This window comes from Pseudorasbora parva, chromosome 8, assembly GCF_024679245.1.
Source record: "Pseudorasbora parva isolate DD20220531a chromosome 8, ASM2467924v1, whole genome shotgun sequence".
Taxonomy (NCBI): Eukaryota; Metazoa; Chordata; class Actinopteri; order Cypriniformes; family Gobionidae; genus Pseudorasbora; species Pseudorasbora parva.
Genome location: NC_090179.1, coordinates 43,236,309 through 43,252,809, shown reverse-complemented (window position 1 = coordinate 43,252,809; position 16,501 = coordinate 43,236,309). Strand labels below are relative to the sequence as shown.

The following is a 16,501-nucleotide window of genomic DNA, read 5'->3' as shown; positions in this document are numbered from 1 at the left end:
TCTTTAGTGCCTTTATGGGTCTTGAGAGAGGAAATGACATTGGTGTCAATGAAGGCCTTTCTGAGCCATCGGATTTCAACACTAATATCTTCATCAGTGTGTGAAGATGAACGGAGGTCTTACGGGTGTTCAGCGACATTAGGGTGAGGAATTAATGACAGAATTTTTGGGTGAGGGTTAGGTTTATACGTTTTTGGGTGAACTAACCCTTTAAAAAAAAAAGGTAAAAAATGACTGCCATAGAAATGACTGGGGAAAACGAGTGCAAGTACGATCAACAAATCAGACACGGCGAAGAAAAAAGGGTTAGTCAAAAATTTAAAAAATTGGTTGGATTAATTAACCAAATTGTTTTGTAATAAATTGTGGAAATAAATGGATCATAATTATTGCATAAATATTACTTCACACCATAAAATTATAGACAAAAAATATTGAACAAAAATATATTCCATCGATTTTTCCATTACTGAAAAAAAGTTTAGCAATTTGCTTGTTCACATAAAACAAAATTAATTGCGAATTTCGCACACAATTGTGACTTTTTCCTCGCAATTGCTTGATACAAAGTCTTTTTTTTGGTCAGATATAAAGTCAAAATTGCGAGATGTGAACTAGTGATCGTGAGAAGAAAAATGCGTCAGAATTGTGAGATAAAAAGTCACAATTATCTTTTAAGTTGTTTTATTCCATGGTGAAATCAAGCCTCCATAAATAATAATCTTGGTCTGAAGACTGACTTGTTCTCCGTTTTTCTCAGTTTGCTTTTTAACCTTTAATTTAAAACCGCCATATGCTGTGAAAACACACACACACAAACACTTCCCTGCGCTGCCACTCATGTTACATAAATCTGCTCTTGTGGCAATGCAGACAATAGAAGGAGGTCAGAGGTTGTGGGCGGTCTGTTATGATGATGTTTCCCATCAGAGTTAACGTCTGTACAGGACTCTGATGTCACACACACACACACACACACTCAGCGAGACCTTCTGCTCGTGTTCAGCAGAGATGTCCGGAGCAGAGCAGGAATGTGGAAATGTCAGGAATACCGCAGACTCAGGGAATTACACATGACAGATCCACCCCTGAACCTGAAGTCCAGCAGCTGCAGAGTTCAGCCACGGTCACAGACGCCATGCCGCTTGCTTTCTTCATATGTTCCTGGTCTTATTGTGCAGGATTCATCAGTGCATGTTTTCATAATCTATCATCAAAATATAATAACTTGCTCCACCTCTGAACTGACTTCCACTGACAACCATGACCATGTGGGAGGAGAAAAATAACATTATCATCTCATGAAAAGACCATTATCCAGAGCGAATGCTCAATTTTACAGCATCACATACATTAATTATACCTTTAAATATAATCAACTAGTTTTAATTATTGCTGTTTTTAGTGTATCAAATAAACGCAGCCTTAGTGAGCAGAAGAGACTTCTATAATATAATATTATATTTGGACCTGTAGTGTAAATCCTCATATTCTAATGATAATTATGTGACCCTTTTAAGGCAGTTCCTCAGGGTTCAGTGTTTTTATTTATGTGACCATGGGCCACAAAAACAGTCATAAGGGTTGATTCTTTGAAATTGAGATTTACACATCACATGAAAGATGAATAAATCTTTCCATTGATGTGTGGTTTGTTAGGATAGGACAATATTTGTCTGAGATTCTGGAATACGAGGGTGCAAAAAATATCTAAATATTGAGAAAAATCACCTTTAGAATTGTCCAAATGAAGTCCTAAAGCAATGCATATTACTACTAATAATACATTTGTGATATATTTAGAGTAGGAAATTTACTAAATAGCTTCTAATATCATAATCAATATCCTAATGATTTTTGGCATGAGAGAAAAACTGATAATTTTGACTCATACAATGTATTGTTGGTTATTTCCACATATATACCTGTGAGACTAGCCTGGATGGCAGCCGAACTCAGCCCCGCCCACAACATTTTGAGCTCGGGCAGTTCGGTCTGGACCTGATCCATAGAGGAGTAATTATGGCTGAACAGAAACTTTTCGAAAATAAAATCAAATCAGGGCAGGCTTTAGACGATGATGGACAGATGATCAACAGTAACCAGGGCTTGACATGAACACCTGCCAAATGCGGGTAGATTTCAGCTGTGGCGGGTACGGCAGCCACTCCCACTAGCCACTTTGGCGGGTTGAATATAACTTCCAGCTAAATGAAATGCCAAGACCGTCGTATCACAAAACCGGCTACAATTCAACTACAATTCTTTATACTTAGTGAAGGCGAGATGGGTGGAATCGGCACGCAACAAAAGCGCTCTCTCTCTCTCTGTCGCACGCGTGATCAGTTCTCCTTGCTCCTGAATAGTCAAATACACACGCACACTGATGTCAAAATGTCCATCGCATGAACACTGTCGGTTATGGCTTAAGTGTACGTAAACAGGTGGGTAATAACTGGATATGTGTCACAAATATTACATCCATGCATTCAGCAGCCCAATTAAATACCTGTCTGTCATTAATGTTAATCTAACAACTACAGATGTTAAATAAATGTATACATATTAAATAAATATGTATTAGTATCTGAATTTTTATTTTATTTTTTATTTACTATTAATAGTATTTGTAATTTGCTTAGGGTATTTTTTTAAATTATATATATATATATATATATATAGCCTAACTAAAATAACTCATAGCCTATAATATTACATTTCTCAAATTAGCCTATTATATTTCCCACCTGCACATCCCAGCTGATATACAATGTAGTCTTGATTTGGGGGGGGTCACTCTGCATTTGAAAGTTTGAAAGGGTTTTAAATCTTCTAAATCAAGTAAAATGACTCAAAATCAAGTAATTTACGCATCCCAAAGTCAACTTTAAACATATACAACGTCATTTCCAAACAGCAAAATTGTGGCCAGTGAAAATGCTGAGTGGCTAGTAACTTTGGAAAACCACTAGACACAGCGGCTGATGAGCAAAAAAGTTAATGTCAAGCCCTGACAGTAACGCAATCATCACGTCATCAAAAGCGCTTGGGTTGAATTTGTTCAAATCCTAAACGGAGATGCATTCACCTTCACAACATTTTTTTGGGGGGGACGACGACAAATGGTTTACGGCAAATAACATTAAAGATGTGCATTCTAACAACATTCAAGGAAAGTTCTACAATTACATTTAAATATCTTGAACAAAAGGGCACAATTAAGATTTACAAACACCGCTTAATCCCCAAAGAAAAAACACGTATTTTACGAGCACATCAAACGACGCTTTGAGAAACGAGCACATCGTCTTCCCAGCAGAAAACCTCCTCACTAACCGACACCAAGGGCCTTAACGAGCGTGTGATTTTAACAAGAACAATGACAAAACACGCCGTTAGCTGTCCTTTCTGTGTGTGTGTGTGTGTGTGTGTAAGACACAGAACTACACTCTCAGATCTCTCCGCATGACATCAGTGTTTTTACCGCAGTAAAACGCTCGCACTATCACACCGAGCGCTCACTTCAGTCTGGCGGTCTCTCACTTTCTTGTACTGTTGCTCACACCTCGTTTCTCTCCTTCATCTCTCTGTTTATCCCGTCTCTCTTATTCCGCCCCAGGAAGAGTGAGGTCTTAATTAAGCCACGCTTTTCTAAGTTCATCTAAGGTAAAGGAGTCTTAGCGCTCTAAGGCAAACGTCTGCCGTAACTTTAAAGTGATCTGACGGGAAGAAACAAAGCGTGCTTTTCAGGTAATTATTAAGTGAAAAGCACGTTTTGATTGAAACATTTTTCTCAGTGTAGTTACACCACTTTATTGTCCATTAATCTTGTTTATGCCCAATGCCGGTGTCTGTTTTAATTCCGTTTCCCAGTTTGAGCTCAAATGGAAATGTACAAATTGGCAGTTTTATAGACAGAGAAAACATATTGCATATTTATGCTAACAGCTAGCACCGTATTATTGCCGTTTTGGCGAGTTTGGAGGAAAAGCCATGAGGTAGTCGTAAAGCAGGATGGCTTTAGTCCCAATGAATGTTGTAAAATATTTCTCGCACCATCTGCTATCTTTCCACCATCCGCTTTGCAGACGGTGCACAACAGCTCCAGCAAACACAGCTCAGATAAAACAGATAGTTCTAGACCAAATATTAGACACCACTAGATCCAGTAGGAAGGCACGTAATGCAGTTAAGTTCATTCATTTGTGTTAAAATAATTGCCTAAGGCATTTTTTTCAGGTTTCTCAGAAAACACACAAAAAACTGAACCAATAATAGTTAATTTTTGTTCTTCTTAATGGAGCGGCCATCTTGAAAAGCTTGTGAAATTGCCTAAAGCCACGTTTCCACCGCAGGAACTTTCCCCAGGAACTAGGCACTGGTTGGGCTGGTACTCAACCACAGGAACCAGGAAAATATTTCCCCTTCAAAACAGCTCCAGTGTTGCCAACTACTTTCCAATGAAAGTAGCTAAAGCCTGCCCAAAAGTTGCTAAATGTTGCACGTAATACGTCAATTAGCATATCCGTGACGTCACCACGTCGTCCTTGCGCTCTGCCTGCCTAATGTGTTTTCTCTCCTAATTCATGCTCACTTACTGTATTTTAAAATAATATAATACAACCGACTGTCCAATAAATGTTTTCATTTTCTATACCAAGTTGGCAACACTGAGCGGCTTTGCTCACGAGGTACTTTTTCAAAGTTCATGAACTTTCGGGGAGAGACTTGTGCACAGAACATGCTGATTGGTTGAGCTCACGCTGCATTATATTTTAAATCAACAATGGAGTTATGATCGATGGACCGACAACAAGGTTCAGGTTTTATTACGTTTATTACCGAAGGATGAAATCCAGTGGGAACTGTTAAAGTCCTACTAGCCTGACAAGCCTGACCCACATAAAGATGTTTGGTCTGGAAACTCACCATTGACGGCTCAATCTGAGGGGCGGATAAACGGCTGTCTTTCAAACTCCCTCTGCACGCGATAGGATAGCGCTACACCAACCAGAGCAACGAAGGTGAAGCAGAGCTCGTTGACAGATTAAACATTCGCCGTATCCGGTCGGCTAAACTCTGAACACATCTTCCCTTCTTAAGAATGACTTCAGTGCCGTTCTTTGTTCTTTTCTCAGAGAAAAGCTCAACTCCAAGTCTTCCAGAGTCGCGGTCAAAGCTGATTCGAAAGACTGCCGTTCGCCAGTTTCTGTGTTTACTAGAAGCACGCAAATGCAACTCGGCCGTCGTCATTATGGCCCCGCCCACCGACTCTATACACGATGTGATTGGCCCAGCAAGAGTTAGGGGAATACAGCTAAGAAGTATATTGAGAATTGCTAGACGACACTCGCGGGTAGATTAGATTTGCTGCCGCTAGGGTGCGTCTAGATTTCTGGGCTAAAGTCCTACATCACCGGACTAATATTTACTGTACTTTAGACTGCGATGGAAATGCACACAGCAGCAGGTCTGAGGGAAAAACGGTTCCTGGGATAAAAGTTTCTGGGACAAATTGTTCCAGGTAATTTAGGTGGAACCGGGGCTTAAGTCCCAATGTCTTTTGACATTGGCAAAATAAAACAGCCTAAGTCACACTCTTGACATTGGCCATCATACTAGACTGATAGAATTGCCTGATGTGTTCAACCAAGGATTCGGGCGATTTTACCAGAGATGGCCAGCATCATGAGGAGATGACTTTTGCAACAAAAAACAAAACAAAAATTTGTCCAAAAAAAAAATACATAGGCAATTATTTTAGGAAGGTGACGATATGTTACATGTACTTACCATAATAATAATAACAGAAAATAAGGGTGCGTTCACACTTGTAGTTCGGTTCGTTTGGTCCGGACCAAAAAACAAAAACAAAACATATAGTCCTGGTCCGCTCAGCGTTCACACTGGCATTTTTAACAGCGAACCTAAAGTTACCAAACCAAAGGCACAGGGAGACGCTCACAACCTGATTAGTCGGCTTATATGACGTATGAGCTGCTTACCGAACACTCAAAACAACGCTGTGCGCGGATTAAACGCCATCATTTTATGAGTGTACATGTGGCATTATTTTTACCCGCTGAGAACTCATGAAGAGCTCATAAAGTGTTCAAAACATTCAAAACAGCAGCAGGATCTCCTCCGTTGTGCAGAAAAGAGACGGCCGTTCTGTCGTCTGTACCTGCTAATGGGCAACACAGATCCTCTGATGAGAAGAACCAGGTCTGCTTTTTGTGCGTTTCGTCTGGCATTTTTGAAACCTGCTCGTCTGACCAAATATTGATGAGGCTCTTCCTCGTTGCTCCACGTTTGCCCTCTAACGTACGTTACTCATTTTGGATACACCGATCTTTCCGCGTCGTCAAATCAGCTGACTATGCGTCACATCTTGTGACATCACGTCCTGTTTTTGGTTCGTTTACATGTCTTTGGTCCGTGTTGCGTTCATATATCAATTGAACCGCACCAGTGTTAGTTTGGAAGCGGAGTGAGACCCATCTTTTTAGCGCTCTCGGTCCGCTTGTTTGGTGCGCACCAGGGTTCGAATGGCAGCGTTCACATTTGTTCAAATGAACCGCACTAAACGAGAAATCGCACCAGGGTTCGTTTTAATCGAACCAAACAGGACAAGTGTGAATGCACCCTAAAGGGGGTCGCACACCGGACGCGGAGCTCGGCGGCGCGCCACGTCTTTAAAATTCGAACACATTGTTTTCAATGAGTGTACGCACACCGGTGGCGGCATTCGGCGCCTGTCCGCGGCGACTCAGGAAGTTGTTCTAAATCCTGCCGCGCCCCAGAGAGCCATTTCAAGGCTTTATATTAAAAGTATATTATCGTTAAGGTATACTGATTTCAACCTTTGCTACAAGACACATTTGTTTTACATTCTGAGTTCAACAGCTTGAATAAAGTCTAAACATATTTTGGGGAAATGTATAATAAACGTAGCCTTTTAAAATGTGCGCGTCTGGTGTGTGATACCTGAGACGCTGCGCGGCGCACCGCGCCGCCGAGCTCCGCGTCCGGTGTGCGACCCCCTTAAAGGCACACTTTCAAGTCACTAACCCTCAACCAAATCCTAACCCTACCCTAGTGCCTATAGTAAGGACATGTTGTTAAATGAATATTACCCAGTACTTAAATGCAGAACTACACTGTAACAATGACACCTTAAAATAAAAGTGTAACCAACATTTTAATTAAAAGCAACAATGCACTGGAGGTCATGCTATACTGAGCACAAAAATAGGTAATATACACTGCAATTCAGAAGATTATCAAATAGCCACTTTATATGTGAATATATAGTAAAGTGTGATTTATTCCTGTGATCAAAGCTGAATTTATCATCATTACTCCAGTCTTCAGAGTCACATGATCCTTCACTAATCACTCTCATATGAGGATTTATGATTATTATCAATGTTCATATTTCTGTCTAAACTGATACATTTTATTTCTCAGGATTCTTCGATGAATACAATGTTCAAAAGAACAGAATTTATTTGAAATGCAATCATGTTAAACGTCTCTCCTTTTGATCAATGTAATGCATCCTTGCTGATTACAAGAGCATCTTTCCAATAGTAGTGAATGTAATTCCACACAACTTCTTGTATTGGTGTGAGAAGACAAAAACTCATGATTTAACGTGAAATGATGGTAAATCTGATGGAGTCAGACGTCACACTCACCAGCAGAGAATAGCAGATTCTGAACCCTGGCTTTGCTACGAAGTAATCGTCCGATTTGAAGGTGATTTTGATGAGGTTAGTTTTGGATGTGATCCGTGATGGGCATCTTTGACCGCACCAGCGGCCCCAGAGGATGGTGCTGGTTTCGGAAATATCCTCCACTTCCACATAATCATACCTGCAAAACACACACACACACACACACACACACACACACACACACACACACACACACATGTCAGTGCATCACACACACAGGTAAAGGATATACATCTGTTTGAACAGCTCTGCAGATGGTTTCCAGTGATTTTTTCAAATGTTTCTTTTTTAATGTAGAAAGGCGGGGCTTAGAGAGACTGACCCTAAGTCCCAATTCGCATACTATCCACACTAAATAGTATTCGAAAATAGAATTAGTATGTCCCAAATCATAGTATATTGAAAAGAGTATGCCAAAGATACCCGGATGGTTTACTGTTTCCGGTCCGAATTCAAAGTACGGATCGATGTGCACTCTAACGGCTGATATTACCCACAACCCATTGCGAGTTGGACGGGGATTCGATTAGAACTACAAAGTGTAGTAATAAGTGTTAAAAACTACAAACATGGCGGATATGCGAGTCCGGCGGTTAAGTAGAGAAGTTTAGATAAAGGTTTGAGTGATCAATTATCAGTATTTAACCTGATGAAAATATATTTATTCAGTGTTGTCACATTATATTTCACCTGCAGCAGCATTGTAAACTTTTTTAATGACAAGTTTGGCCATTAACTTTTAAATGCGTCATTATATTTAAACTGCAAACACACGAGGAGAGTCGCTGACCCACACACATGGCAGATCAACGAGCGGCTCCATTTCTCTCCGATACGGTAGGAGATTAAACTGAATGTGGAGGATTTGAACTGTGACGAATCTGACGATGATTGACAGGGCAGATAAACGTTGACCGGATGCTCGTAACTAAGCGACAGAGTCCGTTAAAGATGGCGAAGTAGTGTGTCCCGAAGGTTGCATACTTTTCTGCTACACACTCAAAAGTATGTACTTTTTCTTCACAAAAAGAGTACATACTTTTAGGACGTAGTTAGGTAGGCGAATTGGGACGCAGCATGACTCTTTGAATGAACCGTTTCAGACACTGTGAGAAAAGAGCTGATGCTGCAGTGGATATTATGAGAAAATTAAAGTGCTTTTGAGTTTGAAACCTGTTGTAGGAGAGGCAAAAAAAAGCCATAGGAATCTGAAATGATGTTCTTCAAAATGCAAAAAATAAACTTGATTAGAATATTCGTACTGAATTGTCTAAGACAATTGGATGTTCCTATTTTTATTACACATTGCAGTGTTATTTAAGTTTTATTTATCTACTATATTATAATATTTATTAATATTTAGAGTTAGCTTTTATTTTTATATTTTCAGTTTAAGTTTTAGTAATTATAAACTTCTGGCGTCTTAGTTCATTTTTTATATTATATATATTACCGTATATTATATATCTGTTAAGCTTTATTGTATTTCAGTTTTTGTCATGTTAGTACTTTGGTACGTTCAGTTTATGCATTTAATTTATTTTCTAATTAAGTGTAAATCTAATAATTTTATTTAAATTGATTTCAAATAAATAATGTGATGATAACATCATGCTTTTTTATTCATATCATATAAAGAATTATACGTGTATAGGTAACACATTAAGACGATTTCTTATTTTTCTCCTCTCTTTGACTTCCTGTCTCCTTCTCATCCTCTAAAACCTCCTCATCTCTCATCTCTGCTTTATTTTTAGTGCTGATGTCTCGAGGGTCTTTGTAAAGTATCAGATTCACAGTAAAACCCTCTAACCTCAAGGACAAACTCGTAACCCGAGACTCTCTCCACACACACACACACACACACACACACACACACACACACACACACACACACACACACACACACACACACACACCTTGGTCAGATACTCGCTCTGATTGGCTTTCTGCTCATTAAATATTCATATCATGTTTTAACTCTTTAGGCCATTATTTCTAGTCCAGAAACGCAAAAAGAAAACCACAGGAATCTGAGAACTAAACCTGCTATTCTCTACCACGTGTCACAACACGATTTAACCACGCAGGAGCTCCTGGATCACCGATCCTATGAATTAATCAGATTTTAGACCTAGGGATTTAGATTTAGATGAGTGTTAAACTGTTAAATATTTACCATCTAGACCAACCCAAAGAGTCAAAGTCGCACTTTCTGAATACCTCTTTAAAATTCTTAAATAGATATAATTAATTATTCAAGAACTAAGCCTGAAGCTCCACCCTTATCTTCAAACTTTATTCTCCGCCTCCACTTAAAACTCTTCGATCTAATTAATTATTCATGAACTCAGTCCAAAGCTCCGCCCTCACCTGCTGACGCCATTCTCCGCCTCCATTTAAAACACTAAGATTTAATTAACTGTTCATGAACTAAGTCCAAAGCTCCGCCCTTATCTGTAAACTTTATTCTCCGCCTCCATTTAAAACTCTAAGATCTAATTAATTATTCATGAGCACATCAGCCTGAAGCGCCGCTCTCACCTGCAGACTCCATTCTCCGCCTCTTCCAGTCCAAACTGAGTGTCGAATTCCAGCAGGATTCGTGTGTGGACAGGCGAGCGCAGTTTCCATGACAACAGCAGGTTGCGCGGGTATGAGCTGGGGAAGCGCGGGCTCTGGACGTGACCTCCGCTCTTGACCATTATGACCTCTTCCTTCCGGTACAAGTCTGTGAGGTGATTGCTGTCTGTTACTGGTCACAACTTGGACAGGTTAGTGCGTTTACCCTCGGAGGCAAACAAACACACAGATATATACAAATACACAACACAAACAAAGATAAGAATCTGCTTCATTTCAGTTCAGTTACAGGATAAATTCAGATCAGAAAATTAATGAATTCTCTTCAGGAAAACAGACTAATTTACTTTCATTTTCTAAAGGAAAAGAACCTAAAAAATAACTTTTTTTCAGAAAGTGAAATTAAATTACTTCTGATTCTCTTCAGGAAATTAACCCCATTTCCCTACTAAGAACTGAAATCTTCTTCATTTGATTCTTCCAAAGCAAACTGAATAGAATCTGTCTTTACAAAGAATATATAAATTCACTGCTAATTCTGTTCAGGAAGTGATGTGAATTTACTTTTGATGATCTTTGAATTCACTTCTGATTGTCTGGAGAAAGGAACATAATTCATTTCACTTCACATTCTCTTCATGAAAATAAAATAATTCATTTCATATTCTCTTGGGGAAAAGAACAAAATTCACTTCTGTTTGCTTTTAGTAAAAGAACTGGATTCACTTCTGATTCTCTTGGGGGAAAGAACCGCATTCACTTCTGATTCTCTTAGGGAAAAGAACCGGAATCAATCTGATTCTCTTGGGGAAAAAAGAACCGCATTCACTTCTGATTCTCTTGGGGAAAAGAACCGCATTCACTTCTGATTCTCTTGGGGAAAAGAACCGCATTCACTTCTGATTCTCTTGGGGAAAAGAACCAGAGTCACTTCTGATTCTCTTGGGGAAAAAAGAACCGCATTCACTTCTGATTCTCTTGGGGAAAAGAACCGCATTCACTTCTGATTCTCTTGGGGAAAAGAACCAGATTCACTTCTGATTCTCTTGGGGAAAAGAACCGGATTCCCTTCTGATTCTCTTGGGGAAAAGAACCGCATTCACTTCTGATTCTCTTGGGGAAAAGAACCAGATTCACTTCTGATTCTCTTGGGGAAAAGAACCAGATTCACTTCTGATTCTCTTGGAGAAAAGAACCGGATTCACTTCTGATTCTCTTGGGGGTAAGAACCGGATTCACTTCTGATTCTCTTGGGGAAAAGAACCAGATTTACTTCTGATTCTCTTGGGGAAAAGAACCAGAGTCACTTCTGATTCTCTTGGGGAAAAGAACCGGATTCACTTCTGATTCTCTTGGGGAAAAGAACCGGATTCACTTCTGATTCTCTTGGGGGTAAGAACCAGATTCACTTCTGATTCTCTTGGGGGTAAGAACCAGATTCACTTCTGATTCTCTTGGGGGTAAAAACCAGATTCACTTCTGATTCTCTTGGGGGTAAGAACCAGATTCACTACTGATTCTCTTGGGGGTAAGAACCGGATTCACTTCTGATTCTCTTGGGGAAAAGAACTGGATTCACTTCTGATTCTCTTGGGGGTAAGAACCGGATTCACTTCTGATTCTCTTGGGGGTAAGAACAGAATTCACTTCTGATTCTCTTGGGGGTAAGAACCGGATTCACTTCTGATTCTCTTGGGGGATAAGAACCAGATTCACTTCTGATTCTCTTGGGGGAAAGAACCGGATTCACTTCTGATTCTCTTGGGGGATAAGAACCAGATTCACTTCTGATTCTCTTGGGGGAAAGAACCGGATTCACTTCTGATTCTCTTGGGGGTAGGAACCAGATTCACTTCTGATTCTCTTGGGGAAAAGAACCAGATTCACTTCTGATTCTCTTGGGGGTAGGAACCGAATTCACTTCTGATTCTCTTGGGGGTAAGAACCGGATTCACTTCTGATTCTCTTGGGGGTAGGAACCAGATTCACTTCTGATTCTCTTGGGGGAAAGAACCAGATTCACTTCTGATTCTCTTGGGGGAAAGAACCAGATTCACTTCTGATTCTCTTGGGGGAAAGAACCAGAGTCACTTCTGATTCTCTTGGGGGAAAGAACCGGATTCACTTCTGATTCTCTTGGGGAAAAGAACCGGATTCACTTCTGATTCTCTTGGGGGAAAGAACATGACTTGCACAACTCTTTTCAAAAACGTAAACCGAAACTACATCTGATTTACATCTGAAGAAAAACTGAAATCCCTTCTGATTCTCTTCAGGAAAAACAATCAATTGTTAGATTTTGATCCTAATATCTGAACTGAGGTCACTGAAATGAACCACAGAATCTCTGACAGAACATAAAAACATACAAACATAAGCAACACCGGAGAAGACAGAAAAAGGGGATGACAGGTCTACAGAAACAGACAGGCGCGCCTTCAGCCCACAAAGGTAAAATATTAAAAATAGCAGAAGTTATGCAACAGGAAAAACAAAGATCATTCAACGTGACAGGTCATGAATCTTTAAACTGGACCAATGAGCACTTGATCGCTTTAAAGAAAACTGAAGAACTCATGATACACTAATCGAAAGTGATGACATCGGCGGTGGCCTGATCCAATGTCAAAATGATGCAGCAGCGATGATGTTTTCATTTCCACAAGCTCCTTGACTCATGACCACCATAGCATTCACACACACACACACACACACACACACACACAACTGATCCATGCATGCAGCAAACACTTGTGATTATGGCTATACTGCAGGAACAGGGCCACCATCCATCACCATGACAACCTGCTGACCAACGAGCTTTTAAATGAACTTAACACACACAGGAATAAGGCCGCTGTTGCTCTCTCTCTCTCACACACACACACACACACACACACACACACACACACTACTCGCTTATGTCACTTCTATAAGTGTGATTCTGACAGACAGTCTAGCAGCTTTGAGCTTTAACAGCCTCATTTACACACTCTCTCTCTCACACACACCGTACTTCTTTAACACCAATTTGTTTCAACTTTCTGATGCACACCGTGAACACACACTCGTCACACAGTTGTAAGAGCTCCTAAAGTTTGCCGTGTTAAACTTTGAGCTGTTGTCTGGGATTGTAAAGAGCCAAATACATCAGATCAAACGCTCACGAGAGTAAAGTAGGTTATGTTCCAAAACTCGCTGTCTGCTGCCTAGTACACACTCCTCGGGATCCCACTCCGAATCCCAGCGGAAACCAAACCTTGTGAGCGGCGGATTTAGAACACACCAGCAATTAACACTAGAATCCAATACGCATAAAAACACATTCATTAGCTAATATGGTTCATTTTAACTCATTATATTCTGGTATTAAGTGATTATTAAGTAATATTTAATAATCTCTCTATCTTTTGTCCGCCCAGGGTTATTATCCTGGATGGATTGCTTTTACTGAGCTTGTTGCAGTGCATTATGGGTTTGCTTCCCCCTGCCAATGCAACTCCAGTCAAAAGAGTTTGGTTTGTGATAAATGAGTCTTATTATAGTCAAAATAAACTATATATTTGATCTCATGATACAGCATGTATAAGTGTGTGTGTGTGTGTGGTGTTCAACAGCCTTGAAGTGTTTTGTACAGACACATTTCTTCATCGCTGAGGAACAGGAGAAAAATTACAACAAATCTAGACATGCATTCATGTGCGAGCTTTTGTGTGTGAGATCCTGAATGTGCGTGAGTGTGCGTGTGATAGTGTGTGTGTGAGTGTGTATGTGTGAGCGTGTGTGTGAGTGAGAGTGTTTGAGTGTGTGAGTGTTTGAGTGTGTGTGAGAGAGTAAGAGTGAAAGTGTTTGAGTGTGTGTGTGTGAGTGTGAGTGTTTGAGAGTGTGCGTGAGTGTTTGAGTGTGTGTGAGAGTAAGAGTGAGAGTGTTTGAGTGTGTGTGTGTGTGAGTGGGTGTGTGAGTGAGAGTGTTTGAGAGTGTGTGTGAGTGTTTGAGAGTGTGTGTGAGTGTTTGAGTGTGTGTTTGAGTGAGAGTGTGTGTTTGTGTGTGTGTGTGAGAGTGTGTTTGAGAGTGTGCGCGCACGTGTTTGAGTGTGTGTGTTTGAGTGTGTGTGTGTGAGTGTGTCAGTAAGAGTGAGAGTGTTTGAGTGTGTGTGTGAGTGTTTGAGTGCGTGTGTGAGTGTGAGTGGGTGTGTTTGTGTGTGTGTGTGTGTAAGTGAGTGAGTGAGTGAGTAAGAGTGAGAGTGTTTGAGTGTGTGTGTGAGTGTTTGAGTGTGTGTGAGAGTGTGTGTGTGTGAGTGTGAGTGGGTGTGTGTGAGTGTGAGTGGGTGTGTGAGTGAGAGTGTTTGAGAGTGTGCGTGAGTGTTTGAGTGTGTGTGAGTGAGAGTGTGTGTGTGTGCACGTGTTTGAGTGTGTGTGTGAGTGAATGTGTGAGTAAGAGTGAGTGTTTGAGTGTGTGTGTGAGTGAGTGAGTGTGTGTGTTTGAGTGTTTGTGTTTGAGTGATTCTGCTCAAGAACCGCCCACTTAGAAAGAGAGCGTCTGATTGGCATGCTAATGTAATCCATCACAGTTCAGTGTGTTTTAATGTGGCTTTAGGGGCGGGTTTATCACAGAGATGATCCATAAAACACGACATCCGATCAATAAACCCCAGCGAACATCAGCGGCTGGACCAACACGTTCAAAGCCTCTCCGTGACAATCTGCTGCTAAAAACATTTCACCATTCAACGGACGCTTCAGCAAGAACTTCACAGCGAATCCCACAGCCGTCCAGTTCATAAAAACTCATCTCCGTCTCCGTTTAATTAATATTTCAATATCTAGAGCTGCACCAGATTAAACGATCGGCTGTACAAGCAGAGAACCAACAAATGTTATTCTTTCATCTTTCCTCATGGGCTGATTCAATAAAAACATGCCTAAGTCATACTTCAATCCAACAAACGGATACAGAAATACAAATAACTTAATCAAATGTATATATTTTAAATAAATACATATTTTTTATAGACAAAATGGTGATTTCAGAACCATTAAAAATATGCAAAATATATTAAATATTTATTACTCATGAGCTTGTTTACTAAAAAACATACCCAGGTCATATTTCAGACAAATAAATGTAAACATAATACTACATTCATAAATACATAAATATTATTAATTTAATTAATTAATAATAATAAAATCAATTAATTCAATAATTTAATTAATACAAAATTAATTACTTAATTAATTAATTAAAATTTTTCATAAACAAAATGTGTGCCATTTCAGTAAAATAATGCTAAATATATATTTTTTAATTACTTATGAGCTGATTCAGTGAAAACATGCCCAGGTCATATTTCAAACCCCTCCCAATTATTTAATATTAAATATATTAAATAAAAAAAAATAAAATAAAAAAAAAAGTAAAGTAAATATATTAAATATATTAAATAAATAAATAAAAGCAAATATATTTAATTAATACATTTATATTTTTTTCATAAACAAAATGGATATTTCAGGACCATTAAAATTATGTAAAAAATACTTTCTTGATTTTGGGGTGAAATATTAGTCTTCTAAAGTGAAAAGTAAGAAGTAATGTAAATGTAAGACATGAAGAATATTCAGGACAGGAGTTCAGACAGCATGCGCTTCTACTGACAGATAGAGGTCAGAGGTCAAACACAGGCATACAGTGTTATGACCCATCAGTGTGAGCCGGCTGTCCGACAGTTTCAGCTGAACTTAGAGAAGCATCAACACACCACACACACACACACACACACACACACACACAGAGAGAGGACGAGACTGTGTGTGTGTGTGTGTTTGTCACTGTGTCTGTGGGTTTGAGTATGTGTGTATGTGTGTTTGAGTGTCTGTGGGTTTGAGTGTGTGTGCATGTGTGTTTGTGTGTTTGAGTGTCTGTGGGTTTGAGTATGTGTGTATGTGTGTTTGAGTGTCTGTGGGTTTGAGTGTGTGTGTATGTGTGTTTGTGTGTTTGAGTGTCTGTAGGTTTGAGTATGTGTGTTGCGAGTGTTTTTGAGAGCGTTGTGTTGTGTGTATGTGCGTTTGAGTGTGTGAAGGTTTTTGAGTGTGTGAAGGTTGAGTGTGTGAAGGTGTTTTAGTTTATGTGTGTGCGCGCGTGAGTGAGTGTGTGTGTGTGTGTGTGTGTGTGTGTGT

The 16,501-nt window shown here is 39.7% G+C and overlaps 1 protein-coding gene across 3 annotated transcripts in view; it reads right to left on the bottom strand.

Moving 5' to 3' along the window:
* pdgfd (platelet derived growth factor d) overlaps positions 1-16,501 on the bottom strand; it is a 53,854-nt gene that overhangs the window by 26,613 nt on the left and 10,740 nt on the right. Inside the window, exons 2-3 of one of the 3 annotated variants that reach the window (XM_067451363.1) lie at positions 10,284-10,488; positions 7,701-7,878 (exon numbers count right to left, since the gene is read on the bottom strand). In XM_067451363.1, coding sequence (XP_067307464.1) covers positions 7,701-7,878; positions 10,284-10,488 — 383 coding nt within the window. Of the gene's footprint in view, positions 1-7,700; positions 7,879-10,283; positions 10,495-16,501 lie in introns of all 3 variants that reach the window. The other 2 variants (XM_067451362.1, XM_067451364.1) reach the window with 2 other exon arrangements.